Source organism: Crocodylus siamensis, chromosome 2 (genome assembly GCF_052110815.1).
Source record: "Crocodylus siamensis isolate JL-2025a chromosome 2, ASM5211081v1, whole genome shotgun sequence".
NCBI lineage: Eukaryota > Metazoa > Chordata > Crocodylia > Crocodylidae > Crocodylus > Crocodylus siamensis.
The window spans coordinates 190,163,727-190,190,081 of NC_143396.1; the positions used below are offsets into that span (position 1 = coordinate 190,163,727).

The 26,355-nt window shown below is 42.4% G+C and overlaps 1 protein-coding gene across 1 annotated transcript; it reads right to left on the reverse strand.

Annotated features, from left to right (window-relative positions):
* Positions 1 to 5,767: 5,767 nt before the first annotated feature.
* Positions 5,768 to 23,328, reverse strand: TMEM9B (TMEM9 domain family member B). The gene is made up of 5 exons (XM_090032667.1): positions 23,081 to 23,328; positions 18,954 to 19,045; positions 12,914 to 13,022; positions 12,052 to 12,186; positions 5,768 to 6,914 (listed from the first exon to the last, which is right to left on the reverse strand). Exons 1-5 carry the CDS (start codon positions 23,165 to 23,167, stop codon positions 6,759 to 6,761), a joined length of 579 nt encoding a protein of 192 aa, XP_089888793.1. The 5' UTR covers positions 23,168 to 23,328; the 3' UTR covers positions 5,768 to 6,758.
* Between the last annotated feature and the right edge of the window lie 3,027 nt (positions 23,329 to 26,355).

Here is a 26,355-nt window from a genome sequence, read left to right on the forward strand (position 1 = left end):
CACCTTGCTGTCATATGTGCAAGGTGAAACCATACATTGTCTAATGGCATATAGCTATGGTGTACAAAAAAAAAGTTGGGGGGTGGGGGGGGAGGGGAAAGAAGAATACCTTATTCATAGTGGAACTGCTGAGGACTTAAAGCTCACCACATGTATTTATTCCAGGCCACATTCTACCCTCTCCCCTCCCCCAATGAGTTGTTTTATTCTTATTTTATTTACTTTCAACATCGCTGCTTGTCAACTAAAATCACACAGAACATGGTGAATGACAATATTTGGCTCTCATATTTGAAGCCTGACCATGAGAAATGGGGTTTAAACCCAAAGGAAGAGCTTCAGGTTTCACACACTAAATATTGCTTAATAAAAGGAGAGGCCCATATCCAAAAATGTAGCATTCCCCCAAGCCCAGGTAAGTGCACTTAAATGAAAATGTATTGGGGCCTGCTAAGAACACTCCAAGGAACTTTACAAAAAGTCGTGTATTCTGTGGAAGAGACTGGCAGTTAGAGAAAAGCTCCCCCAGGGAAGTGTGTGCGCAGGGTCAACCCATTTTATCCCTGAAAATGAACAGCAGCTCATCAGTGAAAATGTTATTTTATTTAGAACCTGCAAGCTGAGACAGCAAAGAGAGTTAATTTTCTCTGAAAGAATGACAAACATCTATTATACTCTTGGTCTCCAATTAACATTTTTTCCTAATTTCCAGGACTTAAGGCAGTTCAGATACAATTTTCTTGCCCATTAACACATCTCCTCTTTTTAGTATAGTCACAATAGGCTAATTTTAATTTTTAAGCGGACTAGTACTGATGGGTGCTTTGGGCAGCACATAAAATGAACCGGTTTCCCAGAAATGTGTGTTACTAATAATACAATGGTTATTAAAGCTTTCAAATTTGAGAGGTTTTTTATTTGGTCGGAGGACTTCAAATAGACCTCAAAACTGGATCTGTCTGACAATTGCCTAGGCTCGGTGCCTGGCTATTCTTCTCCATCACCAGAGGATCACTGTATAGAACAGACTGTAGATGACTAATGTATTTTATTGCAGCCCGAAGTGTTTCTACCTTGCTGAGCCGTTTTTCTAAGTATTCCTCAGGCAGGTGATGTCTGAGCTTGGCGTATCCTTCATTGACACACTTAACCCGCTGCCTTTCCCTCTCATTCCTTTTTCTGATGAAAGCTGGTCCATATGAGTACTCTCCTCTGCCCTGATTGACATGGGGAACTTGATAAGGGAAGCTGCAGGGATCACTGTAGAAATTCTCGGAGATTAACTGCTCAGATGCAAAAGGAAGTAGTGACAAATCTTCAGAGCAAGCAACTTGGGGAGGAGTCTCAGGGTACACGTGAAATGTGATGAAGGGATCCCCACCAAAAGGCCTGGGCAATGGCACATGATGGGAGTCACCATAGATGGGTAATTTGTCCATGAAGTTACAGTAGTTTTTACTATCCAGGGGGGGTTGCATTGAACCTGGAAATGTATAACTACATATTAATTAAGTCATACCTCAAGTTTAAGGGTTACCTGCCATCAGTAAAATGTTCCAGGAAAGACTTTAAAATGAATTTATGCTACTGTAGAATGATATAAGAGACTGTCACAATGGATGCACCATTAGACCATAGGTCTTTGCTAGGCCCAGGAACCAGCTCATGCTAGAGAAACTTACCAAAAAGTGCTAAGTAAAGACAACACAACTCTGTACACCTTCCTAAACGGAACAGCAGTCAAGCTGCTTCTTGAGCTCCAATTTAATTGGCACGTGGAAACAAAGCTTCACAAACCGATCCCAGCTCAGGCTGAAATGGACAGAAATTAGTACTCATTGCTGATGTTATATAAACAAATCTGGCATGTTAAACAACATCCTATCCAGTCCCCTGCACACCCCCCACTTCCCCCAAAACCATTTACATTACAGCTCAAGTAACTAGCACCCCCACTGAACATAAATGTCCACTGAAAGCTTGACAGCTTGCTCTGTTATCCTACCACCTCTTTGTTTTAACTGGTTTGAAAATTTCTTGTGTGGGGTCCTCAATCTTGTGTCTGTGAAGTGCTACGCTGGTTCTGAGAGAAATGCATTTCTTGGAGGGACCCACGTTTGTTTTGAACCATTTGCTCCCACTGACTTGCAATGATCTGAGAGTCAGCTTAGCTTCATGTTAAAATGACAAAAAATGTCCAGATCATATACCCCCAGTAATGAAGTACTGTATTAGGAAGAGAGGTTTCTGCAGCTGGAGGGAATGAATATTAGAGCATTGCAGAGATAAGCATATTCTTGGTAATCTCTTTCCAATTCATGGTGCTCCATAAATGGAGGATACTTCCACCTTCTCTCTACAAGAGGCCTAACTATAAGTACCACAGATGAACTACTCTGGATTGGGTTTTAACTGCTCAAATCACACTCAGAAGATTAAAAAGAGATTGTAAAAGCACCATCAATAGGAAGCTATACTGTACAAGGTTATCAAGGTATGTCAGGAGTCCTTTAATCTCAGCTTTCCAGCACTGATTATTTTTCTAACTGAAAGCCACATTTAAAAAGTTTAAAGCAGACAGTATTTTACCAGGATCTGTTTACAGCGATTCTTTGTTTACACAATCTTTGTTGATGCAGAGTCCAGCCAGAATACCATCCACTTCCACATCTACGTGCCACTCTTAAAATCAGGTTACATCATGCCGTCCTAAAAGGAAAGACTACAGAAGACTTTCCTAACAGTAGTGGAAATGCCCAGTATCACCACCTATTAAGAAATACAAGAACACCAAACATTCAGTATTCACAGAGGAATAGTTCAGTATCTGATGGAAGAATTTTGCCATTAATCCAACTTCTTCACCATGACTTGAAGCTTCTCTAATACCTTCATACCCGCTCCATTGAGAAGGGAAGGAATTGTATGGTCGCTTGTTTGGGCCTATTTTCCCTGTGCATAAAGTTATATTTATCAAAATAGATTTGTGTTCTATATCATCTGATACAGTGAATTTTACTACCTAGAGCTTCACATTTTTCACTGAGTTGAGAATCTATTTTAGCATGCTACGTTATATAAAGGGAAAGCAATTTCTAGAACAGATGCTTTAGTATGCCAGGTGTTAGCAAAGGCAAACGCTGAACACAAATGCATGTTAAATTACAGAATAAGTTGCCTCACTACATGTGGGAAAAGATCCAAGTTGAACATGCGTATGTACTGTAAATTCAAAACAGCAGACAAGCGACGATTGCTTCCTTTGTTAATACTGGGGGGGGAAAAGATAGGAAGTTTTCATTGGTTTATGTTCCACTAAAATACAAATGCCAGTAACTGTATCTGCACTGTAAAAGCCAACAAAGATATTATCAGGTACTTACAGCATTGGTTAGATGGCACTTAATACTTTTGCTACACAATTACATTATACAACACATTATACGCCAGGTTCACATCCAAACCAAAACATAAAATCAGAAGCAATTCAGCGTTTCTTGTCTGCTACGAAAGACTCACCTGTTCTGAGATGAATGGAGTAAAAACTCCAAAACAATCCACAGAAATAGAGTTTCCAATTTTGAGGCAGCTGAATATGCCTGTAAAATATCTGTTTTGCATTATAAGTTTCAAAAATAGCATTTTAATTCTTATACACAAGTAGCAGCTTACGCTTTTAATAAAAAATAGATTAAAGAAGAGAATTGATTAAAGTACTCTTAACTACCTAGTGCCTCTCACACACATTAAATAGTCTTGAGAAATCATTTACATTAGTCAGTTGACATTCAGCCAGCCATAGCAGTATGTAATTTTCCATATGTACTTCTTGATGTTTCTTACCTGAATGATGTACCTCTAATACTGCTGAGTTGAGTCAAAAGACTGGTGTAATTTATAGTCAACCGACAATATGCAAAGTAGCTTACAGTTAGATCTGCTCTTTTCTGGTTTAGCTTTTACCACCCACACTGTAACTATGATGGCAACAAATCTTAGAATGATAGGCTAGAAAGTTTAGATATATTAGATACAATTGAACTACCTTAAAAAGTAATCAGGAAGATGTTTTATTTATATCTCTCATCCATATGCTGCAGCAATTTGCTGTAATGAACGTCTTTTCATTTAATTAAAGTTTATCTCTCACTACATAATCAGCATAAAAAATATCTAGACCTTCATGTTTTCATTAAATACACAAATCAATACATTTGAATAAGGGGTACATGAAACTGGTATTTTCAGCTAAATTGATTTTATGGTAGTGTCACAAGATCAGTTTTGTTTTAAGCAATCTTCAGTGGTCTCTTGGGTTTGCTATTTCCAGGATCTCTGCACTGGGTCAGACTCTAAACCTTCTCTGCTCCATTTGCATCACTTCAGGAGTGAGAAAGGCCCACGTTTTCTGTATGGGAATTTCCATGAGATGCAGAGCCTGGGTGTGCTGGACCAAGGAAGACATTGACAGGGCACAAGGCAATAGCAACACACATTCTGCAGCCGTCTTATCAGTAACCATAGCTTTTAAAAGTGGGACTCTGCTACATATTAAAGCTGCCCAGAGTTTCTGAAGTTTGTATCCAGCATTAAAAGCACATTCTAACTCGAATCCAATGTATATTAAGTTAACTCATTTGAGAAATCTCCATTTTCATCTGCATTAAAATGAGCATTTTTATTTAGGACTAACTGGATTTCCTATTGATCAGCTCATTTTCTTAATCATTTTCAAGCACAACCTAAAATTACTGACTGTGAATCTGCAATGCTGAAAGAGTTGCACTTTTTCTTCCTGGGAAGACCCATCCAAGATTTAGAACATAGACTTGCTTGCTGCTACTTTTACATCAGAAAGAAGGCTAGTATATGTGGAATTCAAAACATTTCAAGACCTTTGTTGTAAGGACCACCATTTCCCTCCCTTCAAGGCTTCTTCAGAGAAGACATGTAAGGAGTAAGGCTGCTGGTAGGGCAGCCATCTGAAATGGTACAGAACAAACGACCGTGAAGCAAAGAACTGCAACATTATATTTCCTCTATGGAGGATGAGGGCATTGTTGCCCCTGTTGATTTGGGAGTCACGAGTTTGGATGCTGAGAAGAGCAATAGTAACTAAAGCTTGGTTTCTCACTCTGCTGGCTCACTGGCTCTCAATCTTCTACTAGCAAGTGATCTTTATTTATTTATTTTTTACTACAGGTAAAAGCACACATGATAATCCTACTGGTACTGAAAGAGTTCTGGATTTCGTGAAATGGGTGCAGTGACTGTACTGAGAAGTGAGTGAAGTTCTGTACAGATCAAGGACTAAGGCAGTGCAAGGATGGTTGTGGCTCAGCTGCAATATCCATCTGCACCTGGATTCAGGGATGCAACAGGGGTTTGTTCTCCTGTGTTCTGCTGCTCTAAGCGCAAACAAGAGCACCCAGCAGAACTAAGCATGGATATTTTGCTATTTTTCCTACTGGAAGTTGGACTGTAGCTAACTTATTTTAGCTTTTACTGCACACAGAGCAGTGACAAGCCTTCCCATCAAAATGGGAATAACTTGCGCAGGTACTACTACCAACACTGGATATGAATTCAGTTAGAAGTAATCTGTACTCAACTGCCAGTCCTTAGTTATGCTTTCCCCAATTGAAACACTGAACATTAATACATATAATCTGTAATCTGATGTACCTGGCAAAATGTTTAAAAAAAAAATGTAAAGTATTTCTCCCTTCTTGCCATCCAAGAAATTATGAAATACAGCAACAGCAAGTAGGCTTTTCAAAAATCAGCACAATCATTTTTAATTGTTACATTCCAAAGAGATATATGAAAGTTAATAACCTGTATACACCTCTTAGAGGGATGAGTACAGAACCACAGTTAAAAAAAAGTACAGCTAGTCCCAAGATGACAGGCGCTAGTTAAAGGTATGTGCATTAGGCCATCACTGGAGACAAATGCAAAAGGGTTTTTTCCTTGTGGTTGTTGTAAAATAAATACTTTATCATATACTAACTCCTGAGACTTTACTCATGAAGAGACGGGAAAAGATTTTTTTGTAAGATACCATACACAACATATTAAACGATCAAATCAAGAGAGTAAAATGCCAAACTGGCTTAATGTGCACTGCATTAGAATTTATCTACATCACAGTACTTTAAGTCTGCAGCTCATCAACAGTCACTGTCCATTTAAGCTTCCTCAAAGAATCAATGCACAAATCAAGTTATGAATACCACCCACTAATCTTAAAAATGAAAACTACACCACAAGATTTAGGTTCCTAATACACAGCTCTAAGTAGCCAGGAGAAACCCCAAGTATATTTACAAAAGTCTGTGTAAAGTGATTAGCGAGTTGTAACCAATCTCTTGTGACCAAGTATATTCCCTGTTACTTCTAAAATCACAGAAGCAGAAGTGAGAAATATATATTTAAAAACCATCTTAAAGTCATAATGATAAATAAAGTATCAGAGTTACATCCAAAGATACCTTTGATTTTGTTTTTTTAGTTCTGTTAGCAAAAGCCATCTGAAAACAAAGAATTATTAGCTTTGGGCTAATTACAAGTGTTTATTTTTTAATAGCTTCCACTCTGGTACATTCTTGCAAAAGGTTCAAATGCTTTTTTGCCAACAATAACAAACCAGTTAAAGAACCTTTCAGAAGTGGTAGGAGCAGGAAGACATAAGTCAGATAGTTCCATTAGTCCATTTTGCTTTCTTCTAGTCATCGGTTAACTCAACTTGACATCAGTTAACTCAACACAACATGGCGATCAAAGACAGATTTCCGTTGCTCTTGGACTTGCAACTTCCAACGCTGCTGAGCATACTCCACTTTGTTCAACACGTTGGCACGACTCCGAGAACGAGCCAGCACAGCATGAGCGTTGGCAAAAGGTTGATGATCCTAAAGTTGCAGAAAGTAACATTTACATTTCTGTGATTTTAACCGTGTAAATACATTATCCTGGACAAAAGGAAGACACGCTAGGCTTTACAACCTTTAAAAAAAGATAGGAACTTCAGCGCTTTACAGAAATTAACTGCTATGAGTTTTCCTCAGAGGAGCCAAATTTAGTGTGCATGTTCTTTAAGGGGAGGTCTCATACCAGCAGCAACTCATGCAACACATAATGGTAATGTGGGGTCTGATTTTACACCATGGCTGTCAGTGGAAGCTTAGCCACCAAGTCCCATGGAAGAAGAACCAGGCCTTCTGTGAGCAAGAGAGTATGTCTTAGTACCATGTGCTAAGCATTACATTTATTTTAGGAGCAATCTGAATCAGAAGCCTGGGTGACCAAGATACAGGGATTCTCCCATCAGTTTTCATGAGTGGACTTCAATTTAAAAATGGAAAATGGAGGAGCCCATGTCAGTATGCCACCAGCTTTCAACTGGTTACTGTAAAGCAGTTTGAGATGTTCACACAATGATGCTAAGTAAAAACCAGCACCCTTTGATATTTACTAAACCAACTCCATTGTGCTCAGCTGTCTAAAAAACAGAGGGTAAATACAGCTGTTTTAATGACAAAAACCTCAACAACAACCCGGCGTTTATTTACTGTTTCCTCTACCCGTTTTTTTAACAGTACCTGCAAAGCTGTATTTTTTTCCAATAAATAAATCCCAGGGAGATATAATGACATTTGAAAAGATTACATAAATGACATATTAGGATAAACACTACCGATTTGTTTCTGCGCTTTTTGCATTTCTATGCGTTGACTTCCTTTTGCCAAAACCCACATTTCAAAAGTGGTGGGTATTAGTGACATGTGCTGTATAAAGGAACTCAGTCACAATGGCCTATTTAAGGAGGATCCTCCTTAAATGGGCTGTCATGGATTATACTGCAGTACTACCCAGGAATCCCCAAGATACGGGCAAGGACCCTGTTCCATCCTAGAGTACTGTACAGATACAGAACTAGATGATACCTATTTCAAGGAGTTTGTAATCCAAGTAAAGTGATAATACATTAATAGGAGTGCACCATAAAATTTAGACAATGCAGTTAATCACATCTTAAGTAGTAACCCAGCCACACTCGTGCAAATAATGGTACAATAAAACAGAGAATAAGGCACAAAGTTATTACATAAAATATGCAAAGCAACTTTGCAGCTGATTCCCGTCATGCCTTGAATTGCACATGTGGCCAGGCTGATCAGCTGACTACTGTGCCCAGTTAGTTGATTAGGGCTCCTAGCCTTAGGGGCACCACAGCATGATTAGGATTTGATTGCAATCCCAACAACTGCATCTTGTGCCATGCATATGCAGCATGACAGGAGGGGCGATTACTGTGACTGCTGGTCAGATCCTATTGCACTTTTAACAGGGACCTAAAAGAAGGATATGAAATAGCATAGTGCAAATTACTTTGAAAAAAATTACAGGGAGCTCCTCCCACTAAGAGGGGCAGCATTAGAGAGGGCAAGGAAGTGCTTGTTTAAGAGTTTGATGTCAGGGCACAGAAAAGACTGGGCTCAATGACAACACAGAGACAGGAACCATCTCTCACCATATGAGCCATAACTGGTAAGAAACACGATATGCTGCGAAGGACCTTGAGAATAAAGATAAGCAGATTGTATTTGACGTGATAAAAACGAGCAGCCAATGAATGGATGGGATGAAAGCCATGACATGGTCTAAGTGAGGAGGTAGGAAAATTATCTTTGCAACAGCTATGTGAACAGACAGAAGCACTTTTGTGGTCTGAGAGGATGCTGCAGCACTCAGAGCAATGAACTTGTGGGAGAGTTTTTGCTCCACAGATGAAGACAGGAAGGATCAGAGGTTATCTTTAGTGCATAGAGAATCCAAGCTCTTTTCCACCCTGCCTCTAAACCTTCTATCCAGATTTGAAAGACCATTAAACCCACGCTAGCTTCACAGTGCTATGGCATACATTAGAGTGTGGGTTCCAGTTTTATTCAGGTTGGAATACACCAACTTTGTGGTGAAGATATCAACAAAATCTCTGCAAAAAGAACCATCGGACATGCCTCATACATGCATGGGTAAAAGCAGAGATAGTGATGACACAGTAACACAGATGGAACTTTGTTGGGGTGGGAGATGAATGCAAGCTAGGTTAGCTTAGTTGCTCAGACACATGCCAATCAACTAGGCTAACTGGGCAGTGTAAATATACTGTAGATGTGCAGTGAAGATGTACTGTATGTACCATTACAGACACTATCCAGGAAAATATTTATTGAATATACTGAAGTTACATTTCCACAATGGAAATATAATCTCCGAAGCATAAAAACAGTTACTTTCCATCATAATGGTTGGTGGGCAAGATTTTCTCAAATTGCCCAGGATAACAATTCTAAGTGTTCAGAACAGTCTGCTAAGCACAATAGAAGTAAATCTGACCAACCCTGCATATAAAGATACAGAGCAAATTTCCTCAAATATGATTCCTCAGAGCAGACAAGCTGGGAATGTAAAGCAGTTAAAAATGACACTAACATTTTAGAGGTGCACTGATAATGATTTGGGCTGACACTGAAAGGCCGTTTATTGAGAAGCTGTATTGGCCGATACCAATCTGATTGCCAATATGCAACCCAGAAGCTTGGAGAGCAGTGTCTGGCTGGTAAGTCTATTGGGGGGAATGGGGGGTGCAGATTAAGGCCCTGCAGTGAGGGAGGGGAATGGGGCTAGGGTAGGTGCTGCCCAGCTGGGGCAGGGCATGGTGTGGGATGCAGCTTAAGCAGCTCATCCAGGGGGTGCAGCAAGGCACGGCAGCTCTCTCCTGGGGGAGGCATTGGTTGGGGGGGGACGACACATGCTCCCCAAATCTATGTGCGGGCTGACGGCAGGCTGCAGCTGCGGGCTAGGAGCAGCGCCAGGCTCTTCCTAGAGGAGGAGTTGGGCCGGGGCTGTGCAGCAGTGGCGCTGAGAGGGGAGGTGGGGTCAGGGAGGCTATGGTGAGTTTTGAAGTGGCTGTAGCCCACCCCATATCCCTCGTCCTAGCACCACCACCACCCACCCAGGAGCACAGCACCAGCCAAGCCCCGCCACTGGGAAGAGCCTGGCACTACCCCCAGCCCCAAGTGGCAACCTGCTCTCAGCTCACACACAGATCTGGGAGGCACATGGCCCCCATGCCTCCCCCAGGGGTATGCAAAGTGACAGGAGCCAGCCCCTTCTATCCCCCCATACATGCCAATCACAGCTCCATCCCATACCCTGCCCCAGCTGGGCAGCATCTGCCCCTGCCCCACTCCCTCTCACATTGCAGGGCCTTGATCTGCCCCTCCTCATGCCCCACCTTCCCCCCAACAGACTTACCAGCTGGATGCTGCTCTCCAAGCTGCCTGGCTGCGTGCATACTGTGGCTGAGCATGCATGTGGCATTTAAATCAGCCACATCAGCCAAAAAAAAGCTGACTGCCAATAATGTCAATGTTCCTTTTAATCGGTGCCGATACAATATGGACTGATGCATCAGTGCACCTCTAGACACAGGACTTTTAAACAGAGTGTGTAAACAAAGACAGCCTCTTGTTTTACCATAAACAAAGCAAATTTGGGTTCTCCAACATCAGTGTGAAACTCTTTAGCTTTGCTGTATCATTAGTCAACTACTTACTCTGAAAGCACTAAGGACAATATTCTTAAGGACCACATATAGGCTATAACGAGCACTTTTAAATGAGGGTACAGATTAAATCGTCATTTAAAACCACATTAAAACTAGAAACTAGAGTGTTCTAGGCTGCTGGCAGATTTGAATAAAGCAAAACTAAAATATACCTCCTTATAGGATTGAGGGGTTTTTTTTGGGGGGGGGGCAGGGAGCGGTTCTAACTTACTAAAGATACACTACACTTAAAATATATTTTAATATCTACTACCAATGTGGTGTGGCTGAATATAGCAAGAATATGAGTTTATTTTCTAGACTCTATGCTTTTAGATATTTCATGCATTTTAATTTCTTATCAGCACAGACTGAGAAACTTAAATGCTTTGATCAAAAAGGGCACAATACTGATTTTCTCCTCTCCTTCCATCAAAGTTACCCCAGATTAGCATATCCATGTTCTCTGCTCAGACATCTCTTCATAGCATATGGACCATCACATTTACAAAGCTGACTGTGCTTGCAATGTCATCTAACTTGTCTCATCTATGTATTCTTATCTACATTAAGAATTAAAATACTGGGACAAACACTGGGGACACTACTGCTCCCACTGGTTATCTACAGTCTATGTCCTTTATTCAAACAGAACTCTTGAGAAAAATGTATCCTGATCTACAGGAATCTATTCTCACCATGCATGTAGCTAATTAAAATGCTAAGGAAAATTATTTCTTATGTAATCTCCTAGGCTACCTCATGACAGTACTTCATTGTCAAGCATTTCATCTTTTAGTATCTCCACTAACATCTGTTGGTATATCCAGGGAAGACCATTTCATTCATGTCTGTACTCTTAAGACTTTTCCTTTTCCACTGCACAAGACCACCTAGTGTGCAGCAACCACCACCAGGACTGAAGGCATCAACGTTTAAAAGGACACATTTTAATTCCTACTTATTCATCCCTTTCTTCCCCAAAATTTGGACTGAGGTAACAGTGAGGAAACTCCAGCTCCTGATCTTAACGCCCAAAAACAAAAGGCTCTACAGAGGCCATTGCAACCTCCTGCAAATCTGGAGATTGTCATGCCTCCTTGCAAAAAGGTGGTCCCTCCCCCAGAGGAAAAAGCTCTCTCATCACTCAGTACTTCCTTGCACATAACCTACACCTTTCTCCCCAAAACCAGCTGGGAGAAATTGGGGAGGGTCCATTATATGCGAAGTAAAGGGATCCTTATGACTCCAGAAATTGTGCGTGTGTGTTGGGATGGAAGATGCAGGGGGTGGGGGAGGGGAATGAGGCAGTGAGCGAGCAAGCAGTGACAGCGTTAATTGCTTCAGGTCTGGGAGCCACGGCAATTACATTCCATATTTTCTCACGTACAGCCTGCCACAAAATATTCAACAGCATTCAAACAAGATAAACTTACCCCAATGTCTTCATCACTTTGTATAAGCTGTGAATGTCCAAAGAGACGTCTCTTTAGGATAGGTTCTACCAAGGTAAGGTACACCATATATAGCAGAAGCAGCCCCAAGATGGATAAATAGAGTATGATTGTAACCTGCATGTTGTAAAATGTAAGCAGAGTTTATGGTAGTGTTGGAAATATACTCCACATAATGCTTTCAACGCAACAGACAACAAAAGCAAAGAGACAGAACTGCTTTAAGCTTATTAACTTTGGCCACAAACACGCACGTTAATTACTAACTAATTACTAACTAATGACAAACAAAAGAAAGTTTGGTTTAGGGCAGAATTTCCTCTTCTTAATGATCTTTGCTGAGATTTCAACTCTTTGCTGCAAGCAAGACTGGTAGCTGCTGGAAAGAATCCTACCACAAAGAATAACAACATCCAGGTTGTGCAGTGGACTGGCTGACAAAAATCAGAGGTTCCTACTATAGCCACACCAATTTGTCTTCATTCCCTACTTATCTAAGACTTGCACAAAAACATCAATGGAGACTGAAAACCATAAAAAATGTAACAAGGCAAATTCTAAATAGTCACACGCTTAAGACATCAGAATGCTTCAAAATGCAAAAGCTTCTAGCAAATATTAGATGAAATTCTGAAACTAAAAAGTCAAGTGTATCTCCTCTAAAACCAAGGTTTAGTTGCCACGTGGTATCACTACTGCTCACTTTATATTCAATTATTATGAACAAGATGTTTAGAAAGGGAGATATTTTCAAGCTTTACAGTACTTGAATTTGTATTTTGTCAGCTCTGTCTTATGGGTGGATGAAAGGCTTGAATATGTAGCAGGGAAATTATATTGTTACCTTAATAGTGTATGTGCTTCTCTCTTCATATTTGCATTCACAACGTAGGCAATATGCTTCCACATCAGGTCCTAGGACTGGCATAGGGTTAACCACATGAAGACAGTCACTGGAGACAAACAAATTGCTTATAGTCAGTTGGCTGATTTTACCCAAGTCTTTGGACAGTTGGACAGTTTCTACTGTTCACAATGTGCAGGCTCCATAACTGCAGGCAAGAAGGGCCAATCTTTGGTTAAGCCCAACTTTCCTGGGTTATAAAATCCAAGATTTAACAGAGCCACTTTTCAACAAGTTTACTTCACCATCTAGCTTGCTCGCAAGTTTTTACTAGAACTAATCAAACATATTTTAGGCCAGTAGGGGCCTGGTACCCTCCCCAAATGCCACTCAGATGCCCTTCCACTATATGATCTGCTGCTCTTTTGTTCCCTACTCTGCTCCCTGCCCAAGCTCCTGCTGGGATGCCTGTTCCCTCCCTAATCTTGTCAAATAAGGAGGTTACCTATGGCATTTGTGTTGCCGGTTGGCTACCCCTATTCTATGCCAATGCTGAGAAGTACAAATTATGAGGCCACAATTTAAGAGTAGAGCCCTGCACTGAAGCATGCTTTTAATCCAGCCTTACAGAAACTCTTCCCACTCCCATTTTTTCTCCCTTCCATATCATCCTGGTACACCCTGTACTGGGAACATATGTTTAAATTAGCAACAAAACTTGGTCTAATAAATTCCTGTGAGCCAAGTTTTTCTTCCACCTTACTCCATCCCCAAAGTTATTTTGTCCCCGTGCCCAGTAGCATGCTGGCTACTTTTAATGATCCCAGTGGGATCTCCCTATAAATAAAAAGATGAGATAAGCACTCCTTCCCCCAATCCGCAGTCTCCTCTAGCTTTCTGTGTAATACAGAACCAAAGGGGGCATGAGACATTTACATCAATCATGTGTGCGTTATGTAATAAGTAATGAAAGCTCAAGTGCAGCCCTGCCCTATTGTTATCAATAATTAATAGTGTTATGGCTCATTTAGTTTATTTGTGCACAGCAGAGTATTCAACACTTGGTATAATCAGGGCTATAATAAAGAGTATAAATTTGCTCCCCACCCCCCCTTAAAACTAATCAGAACAACAAGGGCTGGAAAGAGAGTCTTCATCTAACATAGTCATGGAGATAAGTGGCAACTATTCCTGCTACTGTCCTCTTTTTTCCCTATATTCTTCAGCATTCAATTTTGCATCCCCCCCTCCATCTAAGTCAGGGCTAACTGATAGCCCCCATCTGGTCCCCAAGGCGTTTAAATGCAGGCCCTAGTCAGGGCATCTTTCCCACATGGCACTCTGGCTGTTGCTAGAGCCTCTGAGATCTTCCTCCTGCTTCTGCTTCCTACCCCTGAGAGCAGGGCACGCCCCAGGGCTGAAGGAGTTCACAGCTGGGGATTCAAGGGAACCCAGGAATGCAGCACACCAGCAGCATGGTATGCAGCCCCTGCAGAAGTTGGGAAACTCCAACCTAGGTCATCCTTCCAGTGCCTGAAGGAAGATCTATCTCCCTTTGGTACATGATAACAACTATTCTTGCAAATGAGTTTTACACATGTACCAGAGCGAGTGTGAAGCTAGTGTGCTTGCTCCTACCCCACTCCTTAGTTTTTTTAAGCAACACAAAAGGTGGCTGTTTGGGAATATAGTCAGTTTTCTCCAACAGACAAAGTAGAAAAACAAATATGTGCAAGCATTATTGAGTTGAAATTAAGCAATGCAAGATAAGATCTTTAACTGTGTTTTTGGCATATGAGCCCTTGTCTTTATAAAATTCCAACCTCAGACACCAATCATCATGAGACAGCTGCTCCCTGCCAAAGCATTGTGCAATCCTGGGTCTTTTGCTGACTCACACTCTGCTTGTTTATACCTCTAACTGACGGCTTCCTTTTGGTATACAAGCACTTGTTTACTGCTGGGGCCACTTTCCACCCCAGGTGTCCCAGTAACAGGATAGCCACAGGCAGGTTATTAAGATACTAATAGAGCTGTTGTGGAAGCACCACTCAGTTAAGAAGATCCAGCAGGGGCTGGATTATTATGCCTGGAAACCATGTGACCAGCTACAACCTCACCAACCCCTTGCACCTCATTTGTATTTTCCTTTAAAAGCCTGTGGAAAAAAATCTAATTAAGTTAAAAATTCTGAGTTCTGTTCAGAAGAGAAAGGAGATTATACTTTTATTTGGAAGTTCTCCTGTGTTACTAACTGCAATATTCAAATTCCAAGTCAACTCAAAGTAAGTCATCAACAGTGTATGCTCACATGAGCAGAATATGAAGTTGCTTCCACTTGACTGTCTTATAAATACATCAAATAGCAATGACAGCAAATCTTAGACTGTTCTTGCTCAATTTAGTACAATGTTAGTGTATCTAAGTCTCCAATGAGGACACCTGTAAAAGCTATGAATGAGCATTAGCATACAAGGGTTTTGATAAATATATTTGTCTTAACAGACCCACATTTTTATTTAAATTCCTAAGAGGTCCTATTTTATCCTCATTAACAATATGCAAGGACCTTAGAACGTGTTTGGTCTGTTGAAACAAAATAAAAACTATGAAAGAAAGAGCATCACTCTCAAGAGAACCTGACCAGAAATTTGAATGTTGCAAATCATGGCTTGAAATAATGGGAATTAACAGATTAAGGGACATTCCTTTGTATGCAAGGGAGATGAGCAGACAGAAACTATGAATGTACATCTTAAACTCATTTAGGTAGCAGAGCATCAGGGAAGTTGGCTCCACTAATCATCAGCACATACTAAAATACTTCTACTCAGTCTCATGAGAACGCAAGAACTGCCATTTACTGGGTCTGACCATAGGTCCATGTAGACCAGTATCCTGTCTGTGACAGAGAGGATAACGAGGGAGAGGGTAAACAGGGTATGTCCAGAATTTTCCTGCCCCTGTTCCACTCCTGTTGCAGCTTCCCACATTCAGAGGTTTAGGAACTTCTGATTCAGAGGCTGCATCTTGCTACGGTAATTCAATACCTACTGCTAGATTAGAACCATCAGCCTTTACATGTGTGGCAATGTGTTCCACAAGTTTATTATATGCTGTGTGAAAAAGAACTTCCTTTTGTTGGTTTTAAGCCCACTCCCTAATAGTTTCATTTCATGTACTCTAGTTCTAGTAGCATGACAGGTAAATCCCTATTTCATTGCAGCACTGAATATTTTTGTAAGCCTTTACCATACCATTGTATTGCTTACAATTCTCTTTTTAATAATCTCTAACATTTTAATTCGTCTTTTTGACTGCTGCTGAACACTGAACTTATGTTTTTGGCAAACTGTCTAAAATGACTCCAAGAAATCTTCCTGTGTGATAACAATTAATATGTAGAACCTATCCCTGTATATGTATATTTTGGATTATTTTTTCCATATGCATCACTTCCCACTTATCAACATGACATTTGATCTGCAATTTTGTTGCCCATTAGTTCAGTTTTGCAAGATACTTCTGTAGTTCTTTGCAGACTGCATTGCTCTTTATTACTTTGAATAATTTTGTGTCATTTGTAAACTTGGTCACATTACTACCAACCCTCCTCCCCACATTGTTTAGGAATATATTAAAAAACATGGATCCCAACACAGATACTCAGGGCACCCCACTGTTTACTTGTTTCTATTTTAAAAACTGACCCTTTATACCTACTCCTTCTTTTCTATCCTTACATCAAATTCTGATCCACAGCACTAATCTCGTGGCAACCCAAATTCCATTGAGCCTTTGATGCAAGACACTGTCAAAGGCTTTTTGAAGTCCAGATACACTATATCACTCTGATCCACATTCTGGTTGACATCCTCAAAAGATTCTAATAGGCTGATGAGACATGATCTCCCTTTTGAAAAGCCATGCTGATTTCTCCCCAGAAATTCTCATTTAACCACATGCAAAAAAATGTTTTTTTGGATCAGTTCTATTGACGTGCTCTAGAAGGATTGGTTCCAATAAGGAAATCTCCTTAACAAGAATAAAGAATGATGCAAAGCACTCACTGAGGTCCTCAATAATAGCCTTGCCCTCTTTTAGTACTCTTTTTACAACCTCATCATCCAGTGGCCTAAACTGATTCCCAAGCAACCTTCTGCTTCTAACATACTTTAAAACTTTTTTCTTGTTATGCTTTATGTCTCTAGTAAATTCCTCCTCAAATTCTTTTTTAGCTTGTATTATTGCACTTTTACATTTGACCTGCTAGATTTGACTTTCACTTTTTAAATTAGTATTTTTTTTCCTTTTCTTAGTGTCATTTGACCATGTGATCTACATTCCTCCCTCCTTCTTTAAAAAAAATTATTTGTAATAGGCAGTTACTTTGTGTCTTCAATATGGTGCTCTTAATCAGCTTCCATGCTGGTTGCAAGTTTTTAACCTTCTTTGGTGCCACTTCTAACTTCTTTCTAGTTCCCCCATCTTAAAGTTAAAAGCTACAATGGTAGCTCTTTCTGTTTTCTCCCCTCTTACAAGACTGTCAAGTCCAATCACACTGTGGTTCATATTACAGAGTGGCTCAGCAACAGTTACCCTTTGTACCAGACATGCAGTTTAATGCATTATTCAGTCAGAGCTGAAATGGTCCACAATAGCTATGGACCCAAATTCACCACATGGCAAACACTTTTAGTAAGGTTCCTGCTTCCTCAACTTATACATACAAGCTCCTGCGTGATTAGTTCCAGTGTCTGAAGCACCAAAAATAATCTCAGTGAAAGAACTAACAAGACTCCTGAATTGTAGGCTCATTATTATACTCAAGATGCTCACCATATTAAACATTAACATCAGACTTTGCGAGCGAATAAACCAGTTGTAAGCAGCCATTATGTGGTGAATAATTTAGAGATGCTAAAAATTGATCTAGTTCCTCTGTGTCACATAAGTAACTGAACTATACTAAATGGATGCTGTATATCATACTGTTCTGCATCTACAAGCAAGTTTTATTGCTGAACAGAAGGCTAAATATACACCAACATTCCCAACTTTAATGCACACGAACGCACTCTCTAGCCAAACTCCATTAAAAAACAGTTGATCAGGAATTTGACACAGCAGGACACTCACTAACTGAGGAATCCTTCTCAAAGCCAAATAATTACAATCCATTCCAGTGATTCTCAACCAGGGAGATGCTTTTAAGAACGCTATGGGGGGGTTGCACAATATTAGCACTGTTATGTGGGAAAACACCTATACATTATTTACAAGACAAACCCACAGATTTCAAAGAGAAAACTACAAATTTGCCATAGCCCCTTCCCAGGGCAGCCCCACCCCACTAGGAAGAGCTTGGCACAGCTCCGGCTCCAGCCCGCCCTGCACAGATCCAGGAGCATATGCCCCCCCAACCACACCCTCCCAGACAAGTGGTGGGAGCAGCAGGACAAGCAGGCAAGTGCCAGATGAGCCGGTGGTACAGTGGCTCCCAGATGAGTGCTGTGCAGCCAGAGGAACCAAACCCACCCCCACCCCCCGAATGAGTTGCAGCTCCATCCCATGCCCACCCCACCCTGGCTGGGCAGCGCTTCCCTCTGCCCCAGCTCCAGCCCCATGACTCCCTCACTGCAAGAGCCTTCATCTGCCCCCCTATGCCCCCTCCCTTCCCTCCCCTCCCCCCCCCCCCCCCCCCCCAACATCAGACTGACCAGCTGGAGGCAGCTCACCAAGCTACCGGGCTGTAAGCAGAAATCAGATTGGTATCAGCCGATATACCTCCTTAATAATCGGCTATCGGTATGGGCCGCAAAAATCTCTATCAATGCACCCCTACCCCTAATCCATCCCCCTCTCTACCCCCACAAAAAAAAAAGAGCAGAGAGAATGGCTTGAGGCCTTGCCCAATGCTACAGTTCTCTTCATACAATTACAAAAGAGATAACCATCTCTCATGCATGTCATCTTGGAAAGGTGACAAAGCCAAATGAAACATAACCTTATAAACCTTTATAATTCCCCACAAACTTACCAGTCTTTCTGTGTAACATTTCTGTTGTAAATATTGCCACGACTGTCTTTGTAAGGAGGACATATGCACTTACATCGGACATCCTCTGAATCCTAAAAAATAAACAAGCTTAGCAAAAAAAGTATTGTCAACCATCAAAGCCCTTAACAGAAAAACAAAACAACAAAAATTTAGCAGCTACAATATACATTATACATGTACTTCAACAATTTGTAAAGTATCTACATCATCATAATCGCTGCTCCCCCTCTTCCCCACAAGTGTCAGAGAAAGTAGTAGCTGTTCTAAAGGAGAGCACACAATTGCCGGAACTTTACAGACCAAAGTAATATAGCAGGAACTTACTCACGTGACAATGATTTCTTTGGAAAAACAAAATGCATTGCTTTAAATATTCTCAATTTTCTATAGCATGGTTTTTTTAAAGAGGTTTTTAGCATGGTGCAGCTGAATTCTCTGTACAGCTGTCATCACACATTGAAGATGATGCAGAGTTGGACAGTGAACAGCATAAAAAGGCTGGATGAGGAAACAGTCAACAAGGGAGTCTGGTAACAGTACCCTGGTGGACAAGTCTTTCCTCACCGATTACTTACTGTGCTTCCTGGGCAGAGACAGACTTTTACAAGAAACCATTAGGGAAAGCACTGTAGCACATGACCCTCTTGTTTTAATTCAACTGGGGGGTAAGCGGACAAAAAGACTAAAGTCAAGGACAGCCAACTGGAATCTGACATAAAAGGAAGAGAAAGACGGAGAAGCAAACCAAAAGGAAAAGAAAGTAACAGAGTCCAAGTATATGCAAGGAAAGCACTGAAGAAAGGAAAGTACAACAGAATGAACAGTACACAAATATGCACTGGAAATTGCACTTAAAAGTTTTTTAGTTTCTTTTGGACTGGGAGGAGTTATATTCAAATGGGAAGGGAGTTATGCAAGCCTATAATAAGGAAACGATTCTTCCCTTTTCCTAAGTCCAGGAATGTGGTAGGTTTTTGGAGAGACCAGCAATAGGTTTATAAATCCTTCAGAGGCTGGCTTAATCACAAATCAGATTAACTACTTTGAGGAAGTGACAGCAAGAGCCAATGGTGAAACTTAGCCCACTTGATTCAAGTAAGCTTTCAATGAAGTGTAGCACAGGAGGCTGTTTATAAAGGCAAGGATGAGAAATATCTAGCTTGAATTCAACACTGGCTTGGTCAGTAAAGGTAAGAGCAAGCTGAAGTGGCTGTAGCTCATTAGAAAAACCACCAGGGACCGGTCTGGCTCACTCACCTGCTGAGGACAACAATCATTTTGCATGTTTATACCTTGCTGCAGGAAAGTCCAAGGTCTAATTAATATTAAAGGAAAATGCTGTGTGTCAAGATCCCTGAATAAAGCAGGAAGTGCTTGCTGTCAGCTCATAAAAGAGCATTCACACTCATTAAAAGACAGCAAAGAGATTTATGTCTTGAGTGTTCATCTGCTACAAGACAGCAGTCAACAGCACAGCACCAACTCATATTTTAATCAGATAAAAAGAAAATCAAAACAAATCTAGAGCAATGAAACATCAGAAGCCAGAAGAGACCAGAATGAAACCACAGAGAGATTAAGGTGCTCACACCCAGGACACTGTAAAATTTGGGCAACAAGACAGAGACATGACAAAAGAGGACACACATTGGAGGTCCCTGCTCCCCTTTTTCATTCTGAAAATACAGCAGTACAGAAGCTCTGCAGCAAAAAGCTTTCTTGACAGACATGTGCCTGATTGCCCTCCCATATCTGACAGATGCTCAATGAGCACTCATGCTGCTCAGGGCAGGTCCCAGCAGACTGGAAAAGGGCCAGTGTGGTCCCTATTTTCAAAAAGGGGACAAAGAAGGATTTGGGTAAATATAGACCAGTTAGTCTCACCTCTATTCTTAGAAAACCTTTGAAAAAATGATTAAGGAATATATTTGTGTGAGTCCAGCAGGAATGTAATGCTGAAGGGCAATCAGCATGGATTCACATCAGGTAGATCCTGCCTGACAAACCTTGTTTCTTTGTACAACCAGGTCACAAACTGCTTAGATGCAGGAGTCAAGGTAGATGTCATATACATGGATTTAAAATAGCCTTTGATTGATATCACATCCCATTCTCATTAAAAAAAACTGAGTGGCTGTGACTCAGATGATTACACAGTCAGGTAGGTGGCAAATTGGCTGATGGGATGCACCCAGAGAGTGGTAGTGGATGTGTCGGTATCAACCTGGAATGGTGTGGGCAATGGTGTCCTACAGGGCTTGGTCCTCAGGCCAGTGCCGTTCAACATCTTCATCAGTGATTTGGACAAGGGCATAGCAAACACACTGTCCAAATTCACAGATGACACTAAATCATGGGGCAAAGCAGACACACTGGAGATCAGGGAATGGATTCAGGAGAATTTGGACAAGTTGGAAAAGTGGGTAGAACAAGATAGGATGCAACTGAACAATGATAAGTGCAAAGTGCCACACCTAGGAAGAAGGAATCACCAATACGCATACAGATTGGGGGAGGATTTTCTATGCAGCACAACAGCAGAAAGGGATCTCGGAGTCATAGTTGCTTTAAAGATGAACATGAGTCGGCAATCTGATAAAATAATCAATAGAGCTAACCACAGTCTATCATGCATTAATAAGTGCATCTAGGGAGGTAATACTTCCCCTCTATGCAGCACTGGTAAAACCACAGGTGGAGTACTGCGTCCAGTTTTGGGTACCACACTTCAGGAGGGATGTGGAAAAGCTTGAGAGTCCAGAGGAGAACCACTCATATGGTTAGGGGCCTGCAGGATAGGTCTTATAAGGAGAGGTTGAGGGATATAGATCTCTTTGGCCTCCATAAGAGAAGGCTGAGAGGAGATTTGGTGGCTGTTTACAAATCTGTCAGGGGGACAGCCAGCAAGAAACAGGAGATACTCTGTTTACCAAGGCGCCCCTTGGAGTAACTAGGAACACCAGCCACACACTGACAGAGAGCAAATTCAGGTTAGACATTAGAAGAAGTTCTTCCTGATAAGGGTTACCAGAGCCTGGAATGGGCGTCCAAAGGAGCTGGCACTCTCCCCTACCTTGGAGATTGGACCTTGGGGGTCTTTAAGAAGAGACTGGACAAGCACCTGGCTGAGATCATCTGACCCCAGCACTCTTTCCTGCCCAGGGCAGGGGGGCAGACTCAGTGATCTGCTGAGGTCCCTTCCAACCCTGAAAATCTATGAAATCTATGATGCCATCCCAGTTAGTAATGTCAGAGCCCTAATATTCACATTTTATAGCTGAAAAATAAGCAGGGACAAGAAGAGAGACACATCTACCAACATCTACCTTATTCACATGACATCTACCAACATCCCATTTCTCTGACAGAAGTCACAAAACAGTGTGGCTGACAAACAAAAAACAGAGCTCACTTCACCCTTTTGACACAGAAAAGAATTTAAAAAACAAACAAACAAACATGTGTTTGTCTGCCAAAGACCAAGACCACCAATACCGAGCCTATTGGCTCAGGAAGCTCAAGCAATCATCACAATTTTCCCATGACCCTCCCTAGTTTTGGGGCTATCTGCAGCAGGTCTCTGACATGAGAGTTGCATGCCAGAATGGGACAGTCAGTGCCAAGTCTGCCTCTCAAGCAGGCAGCGACAGAAGCAAAAAAGGAAGAGAGGTGGGGGAGCACATAAGGTGTGTGGGTCGACTTATATGCTGCTTTGCATATGTCCTTGCACAACGCAAGTAAACTGGCTTTGGTCCACAGAAGCCGGTGCACATATGTATGTGCATGTGCACACATACGTGTATGTACATTTATGTATGTGTGCACACGTACTCAAGTATGTGTATGTGTAAGCATGTATGTGTGTCCATGTGTGTGGGGGGGGCTGTGGCTAAAAAAAAGATGGGGGAGCTGCCTCCTAAGACCTGGCAGCAAAGGTCCTGCACCCCCCACACGTGACCCCGCCCCTCTCCCCCAGCGCGCGCGGCTCCCGGACTGCGGTTGCCCGCTCCCCGCCTGCGGAGAGCGAAGAGCCCCTGCCATCAGGTTTCACACGCGCACGCGCGCAAGGGCTCGGGGGGGGGGGGGGGGGTCACCACTGGGCTCACCTTCGTGGCCGCCCCAAGCCCCGCGAGCGCCGCCAGCGCCAGCAGCGAGCACAGCCCGGCGCGTGCCGCCATCATCGATTCCCGCATCCGTATCCGCCCGGTCCTTTATTACCGGCGGAGCCGCGACAACAGCCCCCTAGCTCCCGATGGCTGCTCTGGCACCATCACTTCCGCCTTCCGTCGCCCGCGCGTCACGTGACGAGGCCGAGTCCTCTCTGGAAAGGGCTCTCCCCCGCGCGGCGGCGTCCGAAGGTTCCGGGCGTCTCAGCCTCAGCGTTCCGGGCAGCCTGCCCGAGGCCTCTCAGTGCGAGACCGCCGGCCGCACGTCACGCCCTGACGTCATGGAGCCGGGCTACACGCGTTACTCGTCACACCTCAGTCACAGCCGCGTCCTTGGAGCCACGCAGCCGCGCGGGCAGAGTAGGAACACGCACGGCTAGGGAAAGCACACACTGAAGACACCCCCCAGAGAACATGTACACTCGCACACACAGTGAAAACACACACACTGAACACACCCGCAGAAAACAGTAAAAACATACACCCCAATGAAAACCCACACGCGCGCACACACACAAAACACGCCCCGCCGCCAGAACACACACACATACACCAGTAAAAACCCACCTATCGTGGCATAAGTGTCCTTTGTGTGTCTACCGCTATCCCTGTACAGGAAGGAGACGGGGGGGCACGGCGAGCTCCCGCAGGCAGCTGCAGCGCTGTCGGCGGCAAGGGGGATGGGGGGCAGCGAGCGCCAAACAGCGGGTGGTGACCACCCACAGGCGCTGCCAGCAGCAGTGGCGGTCGCCAGTGGTGATTGCGGACTGCCCGCAGACGCTGCAGACAGTGTTGGGGCGAGCGGTGGCGAGCAGCAACTGCCTGCAGGCCCTGCCGGTAGTGTCGGTGGTGCCTTTTCTGAGGGGGTGCACCGCCAAGCTCAGGGGATGCACGTGCACCTTTGTGCATGCCCTACACATTGCCAGTGGTGACTGGTTAACTATACTGCAGGCAGCTGCCATTACACACATGTAACTTTCTACCCTAGGGTTTTGTCCCACGCTAACCAGGTTAGGTAAACAAGAAATCAAGCCCCTAACCAACATAATTATATACTGGCTTCGTCCTTCAAAGATTTAGGCCCTGCTCCCTGCTGGTAGAGTCATCCATTCCAACACTTGATGGCCCTTGGAGGGGAGTGGGGAAGTTCTTCCTAACGTCCAACCAAAATGTCCCTGTCTCCTATGTCAAAGCAGTAGTCCCTGTCCTGTCCCCAGTCACCACAGAAAATAATCTGTCACCATCTTTTCCTTAGCCACCTGCTTCTCCAGTTTGTCAAGTCATTCTGGATTCTAGCCCTACCCTACAGTGTGTCAGCAGCTCCACTCAGCTTGGTGTCATCTGCAGATTTGCCAAGTGCATGCTCTGTCCCATTCTCCAAATCACTGATGAAGATACTAAACAGTGAAGTGAGCTTCAGCCCATATATCTTTTTTAGTCTATACAGGTCCATATCTGCCCTGCATTCTGGGCATCAAGACATTGATGACTACTCTTTCGAGCATGATGATCCAACCAGTTATGTAACATCTAGCTCTATTTTCATCTAGACAAGATTTCCATAGTCTTATAATAGGAATGTCATGGGAGACAGTGTGAAGCGCCTTGCTAAAGTCACAGTACATCACATTCCCTCCTCCCCTCATCCACAGAGCCCATTGTGTCATAGGAGGTAATCAGGTTGCTCAGGCATGACTTGTTCTTCATGAATCCTTGTTGGCTGCTTTTGATCGCCGTGTTCTCTTGTAGGTGCTTAAAAATAAATTATTTAATGATATGGTCCAAGATCTTTCCAAGTATAGAGGTTTGTAAGATGTGGATGTTGCTTCCTTCTTCACAAGGGTACTGAGTGTAGCTAGCCATGTTTTGCGCAAAAGGCATTTCAGAAAAAAGGACCGCCCCCCAGAACTTTTAGTAAAAATTGTTTAAACTTTATGTTTACAGAAATGTTCTCAACTTACAGAAATGTTCTCAATTTTTCAGTCATCTAAATCTCAGAAAATCTGGGTTTCAGCAAACAGAAACAAATCAGCAATTTATTGCAAAAAAGAGCAATTGGAATAAAAATGGATCCATGTTCAACACTATCTTTTGATTCTTTCCCCCCCCAAATTATCTATCTGCCTGTCTCTTCACTTTCAGTGTTGAAAGCATAAATTCATTGAAGTATGTGAGAGGCTTACATTGATAGGCAGCATAAAGAGAGATTCACATGGGCCTTTATATGTTAATAATTTCTTAAACTTGAATGAATTCGCACAGCTCCCCTGTGTTATCATCTCCACTGTACAATGGAGGATACTGACACATGAAGGCAACAGCATTGTCTTTCTCCATTTGCAAAGCAATATTTGTTGCTGTATTTCCAGTGCTCTTGGAGCCAATGTGGCTCCTTTGTTTATTGCTTGCCACAGCAATGTGCATCCATGGGCACGTGTTTCAGGGTGCCTGTCTTGTGCATTAGACACGTGGAGAATTCTGTAGAGACAGTATTGACTAGCAACATGCTGTCTATAGGAAAGCTGAGGCAAATAAAACATGTTCACATTCTTTGATGTATTGAGTTAAAATCATGCTCACATTTTTTCAGGTTTCAATTTTGTAAGCTGTTTCTGTGCTAAAAACTATGAGCAGCAGGCAAGCAGATTTTGGCATTACCCAGAAAGGCAAGCAAACATTACTGACTAGTAAAATACAGACAGAAATACAAAAGAAAATCTTTTATTTGAAAATAAGCTATTTTCTCACTTAAGTTTCTTTTCTTCTGTCCTGGGTGGGTTGGTCATAAACTAATGTGTGTGGATAAAATATTGGCTTTAAATCTCTACTTTGAAGAGCTCTGGTGGACTAATTTACTGTCTGGGAAAAAGATATGCTTAGAATGTGCATGTGCTCTCCACTGCCATTAGTAAGATGCTTCAGTGTTTTACTGGAGGCTTCATTTTCTAAAGGAGTGGTGTTTTTTATCATATGTACCTCCTTGGACTCATTATGCTACTAGGTAACATAAGTAAAAAGCATGCTTGAGTTTTTCAGTAGCTAGATCAGAGATCATCTAGGTGGTGCAGTTCACCTGGTGTGATCCTTTCACACAGGCACAACTAGGGAGCTCTGCACCATGTGCACTGGCCACAAATGAGGCAGGTGGCAGAGGCATAACAAAGCAAGCTGCTGCTGCAGGGGTTACTTGCCACTGAAATGTATGTTGAACAGCA